The 18,714-nt window shown below is 42.4% G+C and overlaps 6 protein-coding genes across 6 annotated transcripts; 3 read left to right on the top strand and 3 right to left on the bottom strand.

Moving 5' to 3' along the window:
• Positions 1 to 157: 157 nt before the first annotated feature.
• LOC114659592 (histone H2B 5-like) lies at positions 158 to 600 on the bottom strand. Its single transcript, XM_028812160.2, has one exon. It carries the CDS (start codon positions 579 to 581, stop codon positions 204 to 206), a length of 378 nt encoding a protein of 125 aa, XP_028667993.1. The 5' UTR covers positions 582 to 600; the 3' UTR covers positions 158 to 203.
• Positions 158 to 18,682, bottom strand: LOC114659591 (histone H2B 5-like). The gene is made up of 2 exons (XM_028812159.2): positions 18,264 to 18,682; positions 158 to 196 (listed from the first exon to the last, which is right to left on the bottom strand). The coding sequence occupies exon 1, from the start codon at positions 18,646 to 18,648 to the stop codon at positions 18,271 to 18,273; it is 378 nt and encodes a 125-aa protein (XP_028667992.1). The 5' UTR covers positions 18,649 to 18,682; the 3' UTR covers positions 158 to 196; positions 18,264 to 18,270.
• Positions 1,588 to 2,077, top strand: LOC114659590 (histone H2A-like). The gene has a single exon (XM_028812157.2). The coding sequence runs from the start codon at positions 1,604 to 1,606 to the stop codon at positions 1,988 to 1,990; it is 387 nt and encodes a 128-aa protein (XP_028667990.1). The 5' UTR covers positions 1,588 to 1,603; the 3' UTR covers positions 1,991 to 2,077.
• On the top strand, positions 6,571 to 7,065 carry LOC114659588 (histone H3-like). Its single transcript, XM_028812155.2, has one exon. It carries the CDS (start codon positions 6,620 to 6,622, stop codon positions 7,028 to 7,030), a length of 411 nt encoding a protein of 136 aa, XP_028667988.1. The 5' UTR covers positions 6,571 to 6,619; the 3' UTR covers positions 7,031 to 7,065.
• LOC114659585 (histone H1-like) lies at positions 7,722 to 8,372 on the bottom strand. Its single transcript, XM_028812153.2, has one exon. It carries the CDS (start codon positions 8,354 to 8,356, stop codon positions 7,751 to 7,753), a length of 606 nt encoding a protein of 201 aa, XP_028667986.2. The 5' UTR covers positions 8,357 to 8,372; the 3' UTR covers positions 7,722 to 7,750.
• Positions 14,723 to 15,093, top strand: LOC114659593 (histone H4). Its single transcript, XM_028812161.2, has one exon. It carries the CDS (start codon positions 14,744 to 14,746, stop codon positions 15,053 to 15,055), a length of 312 nt encoding a protein of 103 aa, XP_028667994.1. The 5' UTR covers positions 14,723 to 14,743; the 3' UTR covers positions 15,056 to 15,093.
• Positions 18,683 to 18,714: the final 32 nt, after the last annotated feature.

The raw sequence follows: 18,714 nt of genomic DNA, 5'->3' as shown, positions 1-18,714 counted from the left end.
GACCCACACAAGCAGTCTACCCCAGTGCGGAGGAGCTGGTTTCTGTAACGCCCATGTAATATAAACACTAAGAAAAGGCAACAAGCTACACAACCGCGAATTTGGGAAGTGTTTATCAAATATTAAAATGTCTAACAGCTCTTTTTTAGATTAGATGGGTGGCTCTGAAAAGAGCCGTTGGTTTGAAGCAGGAGTTCTGTAGTTTATTTGGAGCTGGTGTACTTGGTGACTGCTTTGGTACCCTCAGACACGGCATGCTTTGCCAATTCTCCTGGTAATAACAGCCTCACAGCAGTCTGGATCTCCCGGGAAGAGATGGTTGACCGCTTGTTGTAGTGAGCAAGGCGAGAAGCCTCACCGGCGATACGCTCGAAGATGTCATTCACAAAAGAATTCATGATTCCCATCGCCTTCGAAGAAATGCCAGTATCGGGATGAACCTGCTTTAGTACCTTGTACACGTAGATGGCATAGCTTTCCCTTCTGGACTTTCTGCGTTTCTTTCCTCCTTTCGCCTGGCTCTTAGAGACGGCTTTCTTAGAGCCTTTCTTGGGAGCGGGAGCAGTTTTCGGTTCAGGCATCGTTGTACAGCTTATCAATGAAAAACCAAGTGTTGTGTCTCCGTGCTCCTCTTTTTAAAGCCTCTCATGCAAATATCAAGTTCTACAGCGTCAGGTGTGACCACCAATGACAAGCGAGTAGACGTCATCCTTCTTACATTGGAGTACCATTCGCGCATGCTCTTTTGCACTGGACTGTCTAATTTCAAAATGCAAGCCACTTTTTCTTTTCGCTAACTCCAGCCAGTATTTTTACATACTTTCAAGTTATGAATGTCGTGGCGAATAAAATAATACAGATCATCAATTAATTAAAGAAGAAACAGCTAGGCAACCTCCAAACATAACATTCGCAGGGATGGAGGTGAGGAGAAAGCAGTAGTTCGGTAATCCATACCCCAAGGCGATTCCGGTCCTCTGAAACAACGCGTTTGTCCTTAAGAATGCAATAGACTGAAGTCATTTACTAAAATATAAGGGTCCTACTTTGTCGGTTTGTATTGTACTTTGTTAAAGAGACGACTTCTTTCTGTATGGAGCGCCCCTTATCGCGAGAGATCACGAAAAATGTGGGGGGCTACAAGAGAGCAAATGCAGATGACGCAGAATGCATATTCCTTCTTTTGTCCTGAAGAAGTTATTTTTTTTCCTATTGTAGCTTTAACAACAAATCTTTCTAAACAACAAACGTGTTTGGCGAAGCAGTGCACAATCATCAAATTAGTCAGTGCAATGAAATAAAGGAAGAGAGACGTAATGTGCTAAAATAAATAAATACGTGTACGTATAAATGCAGTACACAGGAACTATCAGAACAATAATCAGGGAACGTTGTTCTTTTTGTTCGGAGCCTAATTTTTTAATTTGAAATGTCGCTCAATAGGGTTCATTCTTTGCACGCTCCGCTAGTCGAGTGACGTAGCTGCACATGCAAATCAGCAGTCAGTTCGTGTTGCTCGTCGCGCTTGAAGGAAGTGCTTATAAAAGCGACACGCCAGGCGCTTGGCGCATTTATTCTTAAAGCTCTGTGTGTTAGCATCAACATGTCTGGGAGAGGAAAGACCGGAGGCAAGGCACGCGCCAAGGCTAAGACTCGCTCTTCCCGAGCTGGTTTGCAGTTCCCTGTTGGCCGTGTTCACAGGCTTTTGAGGAAAGGCAACTATGCTGAGCGAGTGGGCGCCGGTGCTCCAGTGTACTTGGCTGCTGTGCTCGAGTACCTGACCGCTGAAATTCTCGAGTTAGCCGGCAATGCTGCCCGCGACAACAAGAAGACCAGAATCATCCCTCGCCATTTGCAGCTGGCTGTACGTAACGACGAGGAGCTTAACAAGTTGTTGGGTGGTGTGACCATCGCGCAAGGTGGTGTACTACCCAACATTCAGGCCGTGCTTTTGCCCAAGAAAACTGAGAAAGCAGCTAAGAGCAAGTAAGCTGAGAAAATACGATTACTAACCCCAACGGCTCTTTTCAGAGCCACCCATATATTCAGACTGGAGCCTTTTTCCATTGTGGTAATGCGTCCTGATCGAATGGCAACTTTAGGCATACTGTGCATCCTAATCATTAGAAATTATCCCTTACTCTTCCCATACTCTTTACAGGCTTGATCAGTAACTGTATTTTTTCATTTGTGTAAAACATTGATCTACATGGTCTAATTTAGCTTTAGAAACTTGATCAGCAGTCTAGTTTGAAATAATTCTTGTCAATTTTCCGTTGTGCTTTGTAATGGTGGGGATTTTGATTCCATTTATTGAACTGATTCTTTTGAACACCCCGTTTAAGTGAATCGATTCTTTGTATTTGTATTGAGTATGGGTGGGTTATGTCTGATCACATCACAAGTATGTAATTTTAATTTGTATATTGTGTATAGAATTGTTCATTTATATTAAAAGTACAATTGATTTTGGTTTAAATTTCTAGTTCATTATATATGACATGACAATTCATATGCCGTTGCCCTGTTTCAGTACATAAAACAGCACATTTAATATATAATTAAAATTACATTATGGATTCACTAGTACATGGGAATTGTGTAACTTGTAAGGATTTGTTCGCAAATCAAAAGAATGAGAATCATTAGACTTAAACCTATACCAGATTGGTACAGTAGATAGAAATACCCTATCTATCAGATAAGCTGAAAATGGATGGATAGTTTGATATACAATATTATGTAAGTTATTGTGCAGTTTGAAATGCCGTTCAGTAGTAAGGATAAATTTTTATTGTTCGCAATAATTAGACCTGTTATATAGTTAAGTATTTTAAGTAGAATGGATCCTTTTAATGTAAAAATCTGTTGCTTGAGTAATTTTAACGTTGGAAGTACAATGCAGTTTAACAGTTTTGAAAGGAAGTTGTTTCCTTCTCAAGTGTCTGAAGAAAACCTATCAGAAATAGTATTCCTATTGGTGTGTTAATCTGAATTTACAGAGATCTCGGATTATCTATTTTTAAATAAAAGATATAAACTCCTTTCAGCATCACTTACGGGCTTCTATTGCTAATGTGCCATGGGTGCAGTGACTGAGTATTTGAAACTTTCACGTTTGCTTTGTCAAGACAGCCTGTCCTTTACGCGGTGCCAATTCTCTCTTTCTGTCCATTCAGTAGCTCCTTCTTTTTAAGTGCTGGCACATGTCACGTTTATAATGTGTTTACTTCAATAAGTCTCGAATTCACAGTTTTCATTTCTCCAATTTTTTTTGTTCTAAAAATGGGGATTTTGTGGAGGCGGAGAGCACACTTGTCAATTCTCTCTGTGTGTAGCAGTTGAATCTTCACAGTTTTCACCAGTCTGTTATAAGGATGGTGGCCAGGGATATCTTTGGACATACACAGCAAAGTTAAGTCACATCAGTCGTGTTGTGAACTGAAAAGGGTGCAGAAAAGAGAGCCTTTAATATCTACACCATTCCTTGACTGGCCATGGAAGAAAATCGCTGTAAACTTCGGTGAACATAATTATTTTGTTCTCTCAACATGTTCTCTCAACCATAAGCAAACAAATTGTCCTGAAGCTGAAAGCAATTTTTGTCATGCTTGGCATCCCAGAAGAGGCTATTAGTGACAATGGTCCCCAGTTCTCCTGTGCTGAGTTTAAAGAACTGGCGAGATAGTGGGACTTCAAGCATACTACGTTGAATCATTACAGTTGAGAAGGGCACTGCAAACTGCAAAAAGGATCCTTAAGCAGGACTACTTGTGAATTTCCCATTGGGATTAATAAAGTATCTATCTATCTATCTATCTATCTATCTATCTATCTATCTATCTATCTATCGGCAGAGTGGTGGCTCTGAGGCTAAGGATCTGCGCTGGTATCCCGAAGGTTGCCGGTTCGAATCCCCGTCAGTGCCAAAAGAGATCCTACTCTGCTGGGCCCTTGAGCAAGGGCCCTTAACCTGTAATTGCTCCAGGGGGCGCTGTACAATGGCTGACCCTGCGCTCTGACCCCAAGGGGTATGCGAAAAAAACTAACAAACACTGCTGTAAGTCGCTCTGGATAAGAGCGTCTGCTAAATGATGTAAATCTATCTATCTATCTATCTATCTATCTATCTATCTATCTACTCTCTGCTCACACTTATGTGCTATAGGTTGCCAGAATGTGCCACTACTGGGGCCAGTCCAGCTGAGTTACTCATGGGGAGAAAGATTATAACAACTCTACCCATCCTGGAGAAAAATCTTCAATCCAAATGGTGAAATCAAAAGAACATCAGGCAGAAACCTGAGGCAGAAGAAACAAAACAGGTCTATTACTACAACTGGGGTCATGGGGTAAGGACCTTGGCAAACTTGTGTCCAGGTGACATAGTCTTCACCATACTAGACCACTGGAACTCTTGGGCCAATCCTGCAGTTGCTGTGCGTGGAAATGTCACACCTAGATCACATATTGTTGAAAGTGATCGTAGAGAAAGACTTTGAAGAAACCGGCATCACCTCCAGGCAGCACCCAAACCCCACTCAGCGGCAGAATTTCCACCTACATTAGACGGCACTGTGAGCTCTCAGAACAGCCCACCACTGAACAATACACTACAGCTCCAACAGAGTCTGCGCCATCTATTCCAAGTGAGAATATAGATCAGACAATTACGAGGTCTGGTAGAATTCAGCAAACAAGTTGTCAGCCTAAACTTGGAAAAAGAAAAAAGAAGAAGCAGAAAACAAATGGACTGTTTGCAAGTGTGACAGTTTTGGAAAATGTCATTCTATGTTTTGCAAACATATAATATTGTTATTATGCCAAATTTATTTTTTCTTCCAGCAGGAGAAAACTACATTAAGAGTTAATTGAAAGGAAGCATATACTAGCCTGTGGAATTCTATCCGTTAGTCCAGCGGTTCTCAAAATGTGGGGCGCGCCGCCCGAAGTAACAAAAAAGGGGGGCGCGAATGTTGCCATTGTGAATTTCCCATTGGGATTAATAAAGTATCTATCTATCTATCTATCTATCTATCTATCTATCTATCTATCTATCTATCTATATGTGGAGTAATTTCGCTATTCGTAGAGAAATGTTAAACTTGTAGCAGGTGTATTGGCAGCAAAAAATATAGGAATACATTTTATTTGGGTTTCAAAAAAATGTTAGGGGGGCGCGATTTAAACTGTTATGAACACTCGGGTCGCAAATACTTAAAGGTTGAGAAACGCTGCGTTAGTCATTGAATGTTGAAATTGTACCTACGAATTATTTTGAAGAAAGGCGAGGAGATGTTATATAGTGATATTTTTACCAGTTGTATGTAAAGGGGGTTGAGGCTAAGCAAGAGTGGTAAGAAGAGATTTATGTTCTGCTGGCTATTTATGTTTGCAGGAGTGGCATTCAATAAAGGTTCATGTTCAATGTGCTTACCTTCGGCTGGGCATTCAATGTTATGATACACAAGGGACAAACCATAGGAGGGTGTGTGAGTTTATCCAGTTTGTAGTTGTCAATGAACCTAAAATTTTATGAGTTTTTCATGTGGATGGGGAACACCCAGCAAACAAATCCACAACTCCACTCAGATAGTACCCATCTAGATAGGTTTTGAACCCACCCATGAGCATGGAGGTGTAAGTCAGCAAGAACTGGCCACTTTGCCCTCAGAGTTGTTTTTCCCTTGGGATGGCACAGTGGTGGTGCTGCTGCTTAGCAACAAAGAGACTGAGACTCACATCCCAGGTGCTCCCTGCTTGGACTTTGCATGTTCTCGCCATGCCTGTGTGGATTTCTTGCAGCTGTGCCAGTTTCCAAAGACATGCAATTGCTTCTAGTGTGTGTGTGTGTGTATTTGCCTGGTGATGGACTGGCACTCCTGTACTCTATCCAGGTATTGCTCCTGCCTGATGGCTGCTGGGATAGGAGGGTCATAAAGATGGATGAATGTTCATCCTCTGATTGAAATTTAAGTTGTAAAAAGTTTCTTTTGTTGTCATGCTTGTTATGAGGTTTTTCAGGAATGATAAAAAAAAACTGAAAATGATTGTTCCTATCATTTAAAACATATATTCAATTGATTTGTATTTCAGGCCGTAGCACTACAGTAAAAATGCTGTAAATGTTGTGTATTTCTAAATCTTTTCCACTTTCCTTTCCATAGGTCTTTCCTAAATTTAGATTAAAAAATCGTTGATAATCTAACATAAAGTGAGATATTTAGATTTGTTCCCTTTCTCTGTCTCTCTACCGTAATAAAATATATAAGTCTGATCCGGTGTACCATAAGTGCGGTTACAGGAAAAATAACACTGTAATAATGGAGAACAAATGCTTTTTGAACCTAATTCTGTGAACAGTTGATGGAAGCAGCCGTTAGACGGGGAGGACTAAGGTATAGAGTTCAAAATTCGCGCCGAGCTTTTAAAATGAGCAATCGAAAGGAGACATTAAAGTAGAACCTCGACGCGTACCCGCCCCCCTCTCCTTTCATCCAATTAGAAACGACTGGGACCTCAATATAAAGAGCCTCGTGCGGCGCTTTCTCTCATTCGTAGCTCGTTAAATTTATACACTTAGTTTACTATAGTGTTCACATTGTGGTGAATTGGCAAAATGGCAAGAACAAAGCAAACGGCTCGCAAATCTACCGGCGGCAAAGCCCCACGCAAACAGCTCGCCACTAAAGCCGCTCGTAAGAGCGCCCCTGCTACCGGAGGAGTGAAGAAGCCTCACCGTTACAGGCCCGGCACAGTAGCTCTGCGAGAGATCCGTCGTTACCAGAAATCCACTGAGCTGCTTATTCGCAAGCTGCCTTTTCAGCGACTGGTGAGGGAAATCGCCCAGGATTTCAAGACCGATCTGCGTTTCCAGAGCTCCGCCGTCATGGCTCTGCAGGAGTCCAGTGAGGCTTATTTGGTAGGTCTGTTCGAAGACACCAACCTGTGCGCCATCCACGCCAAGAGAGTGACAATCATGCCCAAGGATATCCAGCTGGCTCGCCGCATTCGTGGAGAACGCGCTTAAAGACAAGGGATTTTTTCGTGTACGTACCAAAAGGCTCTTTTCAGAGCCACCAAAGTTTCTTTCAAGAGATTTGAATCCTTTCTGTACTCTGGGTAACTCCTCCACATAATATTGTAAACTTCTGCATAAGTCACAAGTTCATACATCCACATGTCCCACCTGCCCAGTGCGTATAGCACCGTAATGTCCAGAATAGTCTATGTAACACGGCCCGTAAGCGCGCCTTACACGCTAACTTTGCCAAAAGCGGTTTTATTTCTGCTAGTCACACTGGGCGGTTTAATGCAGCCGCCCTGCCAAAGGACACCACTTGTACAGTACACAACTATTCTATTGCAGCTCGATTGTTTCCTCTGTCATTGCCCGGCACAGACAAATTGTCAATTCAATTAGATACTTTGAATTTCCCATTGGGATTAATATTCTTCAGCAGCAGCATACTGATACAATAAACAATATTAAATTAGATTGGTAGGTAAAAAACAGACAACTTTGTATGTTACCGTTTACCCCCCCCCGGGTGGAAATGAAGAGTCGCATAGTTTGGGGGAGGAATGATCTCAATCTGTCAGTGGAGCAGGACAGTGACAGCAGTCGGTTTTAACTCAAGCACTCGCATTTCTGACATTGTAACAGGACACAATAGATTTCACCCTCTGCGAGGATATGGGTGGCTCTGAAAAGAGCCGTTTATATAAAATTTCAGGTTATGCTAACAAATTACTTCTTTTTCGGTGCCGCCTTCTTTACAGTTTTAGGTTTGGCCACTTTAGGCTTGGCTGCCTTAGGCTTTTTTGGACTTTTTGTTGCCTTTTTGGGCTTTGCAGCTGGCTTCGCTTTCTTGGGACTCTTGGCGGCTTTCTTGGCTGCGGCAGGCTTCTTAGCCGCCTTTTTAGCTGCTGCGGGTTTCTTTGCTGCTGGCTTCTTCACCTTCTTAGCAGCCGCGGGCTTCTTCGCCGCTGGTTTTTTCTTCGGGGTCGCCTTTTTCTTTACAGATTTTTCCTTGGCCACTGCCTGCTTCTTATTGATCTTAAAGGATCCGGAGGCGCCGGTACCTTTCGTCTGCACGAGAGATCCTTTGCTCACAAGGCTTTTCACGGACAGTTTCACACGGGCGTTATTCTTCTCCACATCATAGCCACTAGCCGCAAGCGCCTTTTTCAGCCCGGCCAAAGAGAGTCCGTGGCGCTCTTTTGAGGCAGACACAGCCTTTACGATTAAATCGGACACGCTTGGGCCAGACTTCTTTTTAGGCTTCGAGCTCGCTCTTTTTTTCGGCACCTTTGCTGGTGGGACAGCGGGAGCTTCTGGAACAGTTTCTGCCATCTCACACACAATTCCACTTCTCAGTAAATTTCTTCTGCGACCTGTGGCGCAGCCGTTTTTATTAGAGTGGTGAGAACCGTGAAGACTCAGCCAGCCTTCTGCACTTACAGAAGATCCTTGACAAGTGTGCTTCCTGCCTTCACAAAATTCCCACTTTTTTTAGAAGGAATAGCAGAGAAATCAAAACTGCGAACTCGAGACATATCGAAGGGAACTTGTTGTTAGCAAGGCATGTACCATCGCTTAAAAAACGATGACTCTGAAAGTCCAGAAAGTTAAATGGCACAGCGTAAAGTACGGGCTGTCAGTCGTTACAAGACGAAAGCGAATTTCGTTACAAATACTCAATGACTGAATTTTCCTTCACAATGGAAACACAGTGGACTAATAATAGAGAGGTCCATAACTGATGCCAAAAAGTATTTATATCTTTTTATCTAAAAATACATAGGAAATCCGAGCTCTCTACAAGTTCAAATTAACACACCAATAGCAATAGTGCTTATCTGATTTCTTGAAAGACACCTGTAAAGTAAACGATTTCCTTTCAACAATCTTGTGTGTAAAACTGTATTATATTTCAGAAATTAAAATTGCAGAATAAAAAACATGTGCTTAAAAGGATCCATTCTTCCTGTCTAGAATATCACCTATCTATAGAATAGAGGTTTGATTATTGCCCACCACAATAATGCATCTTTAGCAATCAAAGGCATCATAAAATTCCCACTGACTTACATTACATATTAAACTCTCCTTCACTGTTCAGCTTTTCCATTAGACAGATATACTGGTGGATCCCTATTAGGTCTCTCTGTACAGATAACAAAGCATTACTTATGAGTTCCTCTGTGTATATTTTAAATAAAGTGTAATCAAGAGAATGAAACTCATCAGCAATTGTCAGCAATTATAATCCATACTTCAGTTTCCTGGCCACCTTTAATCTAACCTGAGAACTTGGGAGATAATAAAGACAATGCCCGTATCCAGCAGCTTCAGATGTAATGCACGAATTGAAACTTAGCCACTCAATCAGAAGCCACACTCATTGAAAGGTTGGGCCAATTTTTAGTAGCGGGTTGACCAATCTGAAAGAACGCATGAAACGTTGGACCAAAAAAATCAATAGGGACATATGTGAGCTCTGCGCAGACAGTGATTAGAGTGAAATTTGAACTCAAACCGCTACAAACATGGAAGTGTTCCGCTTCACAGTCCCGCAATTAGACAGAGGAGTGTGGCATGAATTTTGCTAAAGTATGGGGTTTTTATTTGAAATTTAAGAACAGTCATATTTTGTCTTTTATTTGAAAAATGTATGATACTTTATGTTTTACTGATTTTTTGAAATGCAGTATAAGTGAGAAAAAGAAAGCAATGGGAAATGTTGCTTATGTGTTTATTTGACTGCGATGTACACCTTCAAATTTGTATTCCGATATAGCCAGTTCTGAAAAATGGATTATGTGTCCGACAGACCTCAGTTTCTGAAGCTTGAGGGCAATGTCTCTGATGAGGATGCAAGCAGCACTGGAGCAACGCAAGGAACAGTGTTGTCCCCAGTCTCTTTTCACCCGGTATACCTCAGACTATAAATATAACACCAGATCATCTTTGTTGGCACAGAGAATTCTCTGCAACTTCATATCATCAAAACCAAGAAATCTGTTTATTGACTTTCACTTTCCTAAAGAACCTCTGTGCCTGGTCACTGTGCAGGGAGTGGAGGTGGTGCAATGCTTCAAGAACTTGGAGGTCCACGTTAATTACAGACTAGACTAGTCTAGTAACCACTGTTAGGGGTAACATGCTTAAAGTAATGTGTGTTACATGGTCAGATTACTTTTTAAGGTAATGAGCAAAACTTATTTTATTGAAGCTGAAATTCGGGTGTTACTGTTTCCTTTGGAGGCATTAGCTCTCCGGAAATGTGTTCTTTTGAAATTGCGGCCTGTTAAGTAACCGAAAAATATAGAAATATGATATAAAAGGCGATATCCCTCCCATAGTGAATACAGTGGTACAAAAATCACATGAGAGAAAAAAAGATATACTTTAGCTTTCTTTACTGAAGATTTTACGCGGTGTGATGGACGACCGGCTATGGACTCCGGTCGCCACCCCCAGGCCGCTAGGAGGAGCCCTCCGGACAACATATTCGTGCCCCGAGTTCCAGCAGGGCCTCATGGACTTTGTAGTGTTGTGACACAGCCCTGCTGGATACCTTGGGGGGCCGCCAGGAGTCGCTGTAGGGGGGCTAGTGGGCTCTTGCATGCCCTATAACCCGGGAGTGCGTGTCAGTCACGTGACTGGAGGAAGCGACGTGCTCCCGGGATGAAGAAGAGGACTGTTTGCCCTGACCCGGAAGGAAATGGACTTGTGGGTTGTGCTTAGAACCACTTCCGGGTCAGGGGCTATAAAAGGACTATGGGTAAGCCCAGACATTTGAGCTGAGCTGGGAGGTAGGAGGGCGAAGTGTCTGGGAGCGGAGGATTGTGTTTATTGAAGAGTTTATTGAATATATGAGTGTGGTGTGTGGAGTGCTTTGTGCACTGTACAATAGAGAAATAAAATATTATTGTACTTTCACCTGGTCTCAAGAGTGGTACCGGAGGGTTCGAGAGGTGGACAAGCGCTATATCTGCTACAGCGGTTACAGACGGGAAGCTTATGACAGACTCTATCAAGGTGGGATCTTGATCTATGCAGTCTGCCATCTTTCGTCACCACACTGAAATGATTTTCTGGACGGATGACATAATCTTCCGCCCGACAGCTTCAAAGTGTATTGGCAGTAGGTCCATCATTATATACTGGTTGCTCCACGTGCAGGCTCTTTCTCTGGTCTCCAGACAAGGACAGGAAAGGACTCAACTCCACCTCCAAAAAATACAGGAATAGCACAATGCCTACATGCAGTTCTCATTCTCCCAACAAGGAAAGAAGATTTTGTGCTGACAGAGGACAGAAGTGTACTATTCTGTCTTTAGGCTGACTATACAATCCTCCAGTTGTCTTTGGCTATCTAGTCCTATGCTTGGCTGGCAATTCTAAATGCTGAGCCCCTGTGTACCATACTTGGTCTGCCTGTATGAATGAATCCATAACAGTGTGCACAGAGACAGTGACATTGAACGTAATATTATAACAAACATAACAGTTACTCAATGCAAAAATAAATAAATATCATGTTTCTGGCAAAGCTTATTCCTGTCAGTGCAAAAAAAAAAGTGTTATTTCACAGAAATATTGTATTTTTTTGGTAAAATTGTGCATGCATGTTCTCCAGCTGTTTGGCAACAGCTAGTAATGAAGAGGTTAGGCCTGTGCATAGCGTGCAATCAAGTTACAAAACCTGAACAAAACTACTAAGTATATATTTAATCCTACATATGCTGACGTGTAAAAGCAATCCACCCAGTTTAGGGTCACAGCGACCCAGTGATTATCTCAGCAGCATTGGGTGTAAATGAAAAAGGAAATGAGATGGATGGTATGCCATTCCTTTGCAGGGCTCAATCGCATAGCACATAACTCTAGGCCCTATACATAAGCAGTGTCTGTGGGCCCCTTCCTCTCAATCCATGTCTGTCATGCATCCTTTAACATTCCAGGCTTTGAGCCCCTCCTGCCCCAAAAAGTAGGCTCTGGATAATAATTACCCTTTTTCCCCCTACTGCGATGCCCTTAGTCATACCACCCAGGAACTTATTGATCTCGTCAGCATTATGCATGTCCAGCTGCAGATGGTGAGGGATGCTTCTGGTTTTCTTATTATCGCAGGTAAATTACAATGGATGTGCGTACAACACGCTTAAGAAGCAGCCACAACCCATCTCAGTACTAACCAGACCTTCAATCAGCAGTGTCGTCTCTCCAGAAGTCAACTACGCAGCTGCAGTGAGAAAAGACTTCTGTCCTTCCACTCAAAACTCAAGTCAAGAGAAGCCTGCTAACTCTCCACCTACTACCTCTAATGAGACGTGTCATCCTAAAGTACAGGAAAAAGCAAGACAGAACGCAGAGCACATTACATCCAGTGCGCTTTCTGAGAAATACTGTGCTTCTCAAATTAATCAGAATGGGTCTGAGGCTCCACCTGCTGGTCCTTCTAAGGAAGACAACGTTTCTGCTCCTTTAACCTAGAGTCTAGACAAACCATTTTCTTTCCAGCTTCCAAACCAGAAGATTTCTAAATTTTTGCTCAGACACTCATTAATATATTATGTGCAGCAAGAACTGGAATAGATATTATGACTATAATCCTGTCCTCAATTCATGTTGTTGTGAATATTTTCTCTGATGGCTCCTAAATTGCTACACACACACACCAAATAATTTAAGATTAGCTATGTGGAACGGCAATAGTGTACAAAACAATAAAGAATTTCAAGAATTTATGGGCTGGCATTTAATTGGCGCAATTCTAATCAGCAAGACTCATTTATGTCTGAGTTCAGAATTTCAGAATGAGAAGTCACTTTGTCTACAGATCTGACAAAATTAAAGGGAGAGGAGGCAGCACAGCCATTCTTGTCAAAAAAGGAATAAAACATTCTGAATCACCCAAATCACAATTAACTTAGTGATGCTAAATACTAAAGACTAAAGAGAATAACTGCAGCACACAACAGTCCGTAGAATGATCTACCTGTCAGCAAACTGGATTTGCTTTTCCAATCAAGTGCTCCAACTATCATAGCAAGGGACCTAAATGCAAAACATCCATCTTGGAACAGCAAAATAATTAATAAATGAGGGAGGTTGCTTCTCAGTTTTGCAGACAGGAACCACTTAAAAGTAATAGGACTAGAAGAAGTAACGCACTGGCATACTGTTGGGCACAGACTTGATCTGCCTAACATCACAGTCCTCCAGGATATAACACACTCTCCACTCATCAACTCCATTCCAGAACTAAGCTCTGACCATAATCCTGAACTTCTGGAGTTACATGGTTCATGCAGTAACACAGAAAACAAAACAAGCTGCTTTAACAAACAAAAACTGTCGTGTTCTGTACCTTCATCCAGGCCTGCATAACTGCCAAAAGGGAATTTATTCATTCTTTTCTTCTTTTATCACTACTGCAACGTGTCATATATTGATTTTCCTTGAAGTCTGTTTAGTGATCTATTAGTCTAAGTGGCTCTATTTCATGCAGGATTGGGTACAGGGCTGTCATAATGTATGGTCACAATGGATACTGGCCAGGGCCCCCAGGAGCATAGGGGCCCATGATGTTTCTGATGCCATTTTATGTTTCTGTTTTGTTGTCAAAGCAGGGGCCCCAGTGCACTACTTTGCCCAAGGGCCTATGATGCAGGGCAGGATTTTATTCCACCATCCTAGGGAGCAAGACAGGAACAAATAAAATATTTTATTTATATATGGATGGATGAATATCTTGCGGTGGGTTGGCACCCTGCCCGGGATTGGTTCCTGCCTTGTGCCCTGTGTTGGCTGGGATTGGCTCCGGCAGACCCCCGTGACCCTGTGTTCGGATTCAGCGGGTTGGAAAATGAATGGATGGATGAATGTCTCCTTGGCTGGAATTTAACTTAAAGTGATATGAATTGTTTCCAACCTGATATAAAAAATGAGTTTGTATTATTTTTTGAAATATGATTAGTCAATGAAAAAAATACACACCTTGTTGGTGAGAAGATTTTTTTAAGCAAAAGAAGGAAAAGTATATGGAAAATGCATTGGCCGTAATAATAAGACTAAACTGTAATACCCTAGGAATTAACGGGGGGGGGGGGGGGGGGGGGGGGGGGGGGCTTTTCTCTACATTCATAATGGCTAACACGGTACAACACCCTAGTACTACAGACATACAAGACACCGGAATTAACAGGAAAATTCATGAATAAAATCCATTTTGAGAACAATACGTGCACGTGGAAATATTGCATGTGTGCATGTAAATTTAAAAAGGCATTTGGAGTGGACGGGGATAAATGAGAATATGCTTCAGGCATTTTTTTATTTTCTCATTTTAGACAAAGGGGGGAAAACAACATCATTCATGATTTAAACCGACTCAAAAAACCGTTTGCCCAAACGGCTGAAAGGATGTGCGTTACCATTCACAACAAAGAGTAGTCCCAGGAAAGAGAGAAGTTTCAAGAAAGCCTAAGTTTGTCACACATTTAGCAGTTTCCAGAACTCCAATTGATACTTGGATTTCACATGGCGGATTAGCGTCTTTCTTCATGTGATTTACGCTTGGAAGCTGAAGCGCGACTTCAAAACCCGATTTCCTGAAAGCCCGCGCAGGCATTTCCTGTGCTGTGTTCAAACAGGTCGTCTTTTTATTCATATCAGGAAAGGGCTTGGCTGTGTTAGATTCATATTGCGCGTTTGTAGAAAAGAACGAAGATGTCAGGTCGTGGTAAAGGAGGCAAAGGTCTTGGAAAGGGTGGCGCAAAACGCCATCGTAAGGTATTGCGAGACAATATTCAAGGTATTACAAAGCCTGCTATTCGTCGTTTGGCTCGTCGAGGTGGAGTAAAGCGAATTTCTGGTTTGATCTACGAAGAAACCCGCGGAGTGCTGAAAGTCTTCTTGGAGAATGTTATTCGTGATGCCGTCACTTATACTGAGCATGCAAAGAGAAAGACCGTGACCGCCATGGATGTTGTATACGCTTTGAAGAGGCAGGGTCGTACTCTTTATGGCTTTGGAGGTTAATTACTCAAATCGGTATACAGACAAAAAAAAAAAATATCTGAAGGCTCTTTTCAGAGCCACCCACATTTTCTGTTTGGAGAGCATTCCTTTCAGTTTTCTCCCCACCAACTCGGAGCTTTTTGTCCCGATGAAGCAGTCCAACAGTTTACAAGCTGTCTTCCGGGGAGAAGTTCGAAAAAGATGCTTAATTAGCCGGCATACGTTTGGCATTGACTGTAACCTGCTTTCTAATACATTTTATTTATATAGCGCCTTTCCCATGCTCATGGCACTTACACAATATAAGAATGGCAGGGAATACAGTATATAGCATTGTACAAACCAGATAAATAAGCTTTTTTTTTTTTCCTCTGAATTCACTATCGTAATCTTAACAGACAACATAATTGATGGTCTCGCGCGCACACACAGGTTACATTAGCATCTTGACAGAGAAGTAAACTGAGAGAAGGGTATTAAAGTCAAGTAGAGCTAAAAGCCTTCCTGAACAGATGAGTTTTGAGTAGTTTTTTAAAAGAATTGAGTCAGCTGATCTAATTTCGGTAGATCATTCCAGAGTCTGGGCGCTATACAGCTGAAGGTCCTGTCACCCATGGAGTGTAGATTAGTGAGGGGCACAACAAGATTGGTAGAATCAGAGGACCTTAGTTGGCGGGCAGGCACATAGTGATGGAGAAGGTCACTGATGTAGTTTGGCGTGAGGTTATTTAAGGCTTTGTAGGTTATTAGTAGGATTTTATATTCGATTCTGTAAGACACAGGGAGCCAGTGAAGACGGAGCAGGATGGGTGTGATGTGCTCGCTGCTGCTGGTTCGAGTAAGGACTCTTGCAGCTGAGTTTTGAATAAGCTGGAGCTGTGATAGAAGATTAGAAGGGACACCTGCCCAGTAGGGAATTACAATAATCGATGCGGGCTGTTGATAAAAGCATGGACAAGTTTCTCAGCATTAGAGAAGGAGAGGAAGGAGCGAATACGGGATATGTTACGGAGGTGGAAGTAAGAAAGTTTCTTAATGTGATTTATGTGGGCGGAATGAGAAAGGGAGGAATCAAAAATGACACCAAGATTCTTTACAGTAGAGGCAGATCTGATGAAGATCACCGCCGAGATAGACTGGGAAGGAGCTCATTTTATTAAGTTGCGTTTTAGTCTCAATTTGCAGGAGTTCAGTTTTGTTGCAATTTAATTTTAAAGAGTTCTGCTCCATCCAGGTTTTAATTTCACTAAGGCAGGTTGTGAGCTGAGAAAGCTCTGATGAAGTTCCACTTTTAACATTGAATTATAGTATCTGCATAAAAATGATAACCCAGTCCATAGCTACGGATAATATGGCCAAGGGGAAGCATGTAAATACAGAAGAGAAGAGGGCCGAGGACAGAACCCTGAGGGACTCCTTGTGTGACTGACGCTGAGCTGGATCTGCTGTTGCCAAGACTAACAAGCTCTTGTACCACTGGAGGGCAGTGCCAGAAATACCCAGCATGTTCTCCATTCTGGACAGTAGAAAGTGATGTCTGACCTGAGTGTCAAATGCTGCACTGAGGTCTAATAGAATTAATATGCTGGTTTGTCCAGAGTCTGCTGCCATAAGCAAATCATTGGTTACCCGTAGCAGAGCAGTTTCTCAGCTGTGCCACGCCCTGAAACCAAACTGAAAGGGTTCTGTCAAGTTATTAGAGGTTTATTTATCAAGCCGGTTTAGGGCCCGTGATTAATTTATAGTCATTCATAGCTGAGTAGTCTAAAACTACTCTATTGGCAATAGCTGTCAGCTTTTTCCTTGATTTGGCTGCTCATTTGGTCCCCAGTTGTACAGATAAGATACTTTATTAATCCCAAGGGGAAAATCACATACTCCAGCAGTAGCATATTGATAAAAAAAACAATATAAAAGAGTGATAAAAATGTAGGTATAACACAATATCTTTGTATAATGTTAATGTCCCCCCCCCCGAGTGGAATTGAAGAGTCATATAGTGTGGGGGAGGAACGATCTCCGCAGTCTGTCGCTGAAGCTGCTCCTCTGTCTGGAGATGATCCTGTTCAGTGGATGCAGTGGATTCTCCATGATTGACAGGAGTCTGCTCAACGCCCGTCGCTCTGCCACAGATGTCAAACTGTCTAGCTCCGTGCCTGCAATTGAGCCTGCCTTCTTCATCAGTTTGTCCAGATATGAGGCGTCCATCTTCTTTATGCTGTGTCCCCAGCACACCACCGTGTAGAAGAGGGTGCTCGCCACAACCGTCTGATAGAACATCTGCAGCATTTTATTGCAGATGTTGAAGGACACCAGCCTTCTAAGGAAGTATAGTCGGCTCTGTCCTCTCTTGCACAGAGCATCAGTATTGGCAGACTAGTCCAATTTATCATCCAGCTACACCCTCTCACCTCTGATGATCACATTTAAGGTCTTATTAGAGATACAAGCATCATAACTACCTAGTAGTGTAGGGTTCCTTACTATAAGTGTGCAGTTATAACTCGAAGGGAAGTTTTTCCCATTACTAGAAGCATTTGTGAGTTTTGGAACACTGAACATGCAAACGAAGACCGTGACCGTCATGGACGGTCCTATACATTTTGAAGAGACGTTAAGAAAGCGCCCAAAAGTTCTTTTCAAAGCCGCTCAAGTTTTCTACTTTGAGAGCTTTCCAGTGCGACAGAGTCCTTTGCTTTGACAAACTGATCGCTGTTTGCTTAGTGGGGCGCTATAAATTTGGATTGCATTAGGAAAACTTGGTGCAGTATGTTTTCAAAAAAACGTTTGAGCAGCTTTGCTATCCGTTGATATGCGGCAATCTTCTGTCTCTGAGGTGTAATACAGACGACTCGGCATTTAAGCGTCTAACAGCAACACATTTAAAGTTTTAATCCCCAGTCCCATAAGCGGTTTAAATTCAAGCAGTATATTATATTTTAACCATTCCGGTCAGGTGCAATGAACTGGCTTAGTGGTGGTGTGGGGTTTGTGGTCTCCTATAGTCAACAAAAGATCGTCTGGGAGAATCTAACCTAAACGAACTTGGGGTTTAGATGAATAGGGATGGTATGATGCAAACCACTGGGCGCGGACAGAGAACGCCGGAGTGTATAGGAAAAAAATATGACATACATTAATACCACAGGAATTGTTTCTAGGTTAATGGAGCTCTTCCTGAGATTAGGTGTGTGGCTCTGAAAAGAGCCGTTGGTTTGAAGCAGGAGACCTGTAGTTTATTTGGAGCTGGTGTACTTGGTAACTGCCTTGGTACCCTCGGACACAGCATGCTTTGCCAATTCACCCGGTAATAACAGTCTCACAGCAGTCTGGATCTCTCGAGAAGAAATGGTTGAACGCTTGTTGTAGTGAGCAAGGCGAGAAGCCTCACCGGCGATGCGCTCGAAGATATCATTCACAAAGGAGTTCATGATTCCCATAGCTTTAGAAGAAATGCCCGTATCGGGATGAACTTGCTTCAGCACCTTGTACACATAGATGGCATAGCTTTCTTTCCTGGACTTTCTGCGTTTCTTTCCACCCTTAGCTTGACTCTTAGAAACGGCTTTCTTCGAGCCCTTCTTAGAAGCAGGCGCGGCTTTCGGTTCAGGCATTGCTGTACAATACAACGTAAACAAAACTAAAAGTGGCACCTGGCCGGGTTCCTCTTTTCAAAGCCA

Source organism: Erpetoichthys calabaricus, chromosome 10 (genome assembly GCF_900747795.2).
Source record: "Erpetoichthys calabaricus chromosome 10, fErpCal1.3, whole genome shotgun sequence".
Lineage (NCBI taxonomy): Eukaryota > Metazoa > Chordata > Cladistia > Polypteriformes > Polypteridae > Erpetoichthys > Erpetoichthys calabaricus.
This window is presented reverse-complemented; position numbering and strand designations above follow the sequence as displayed.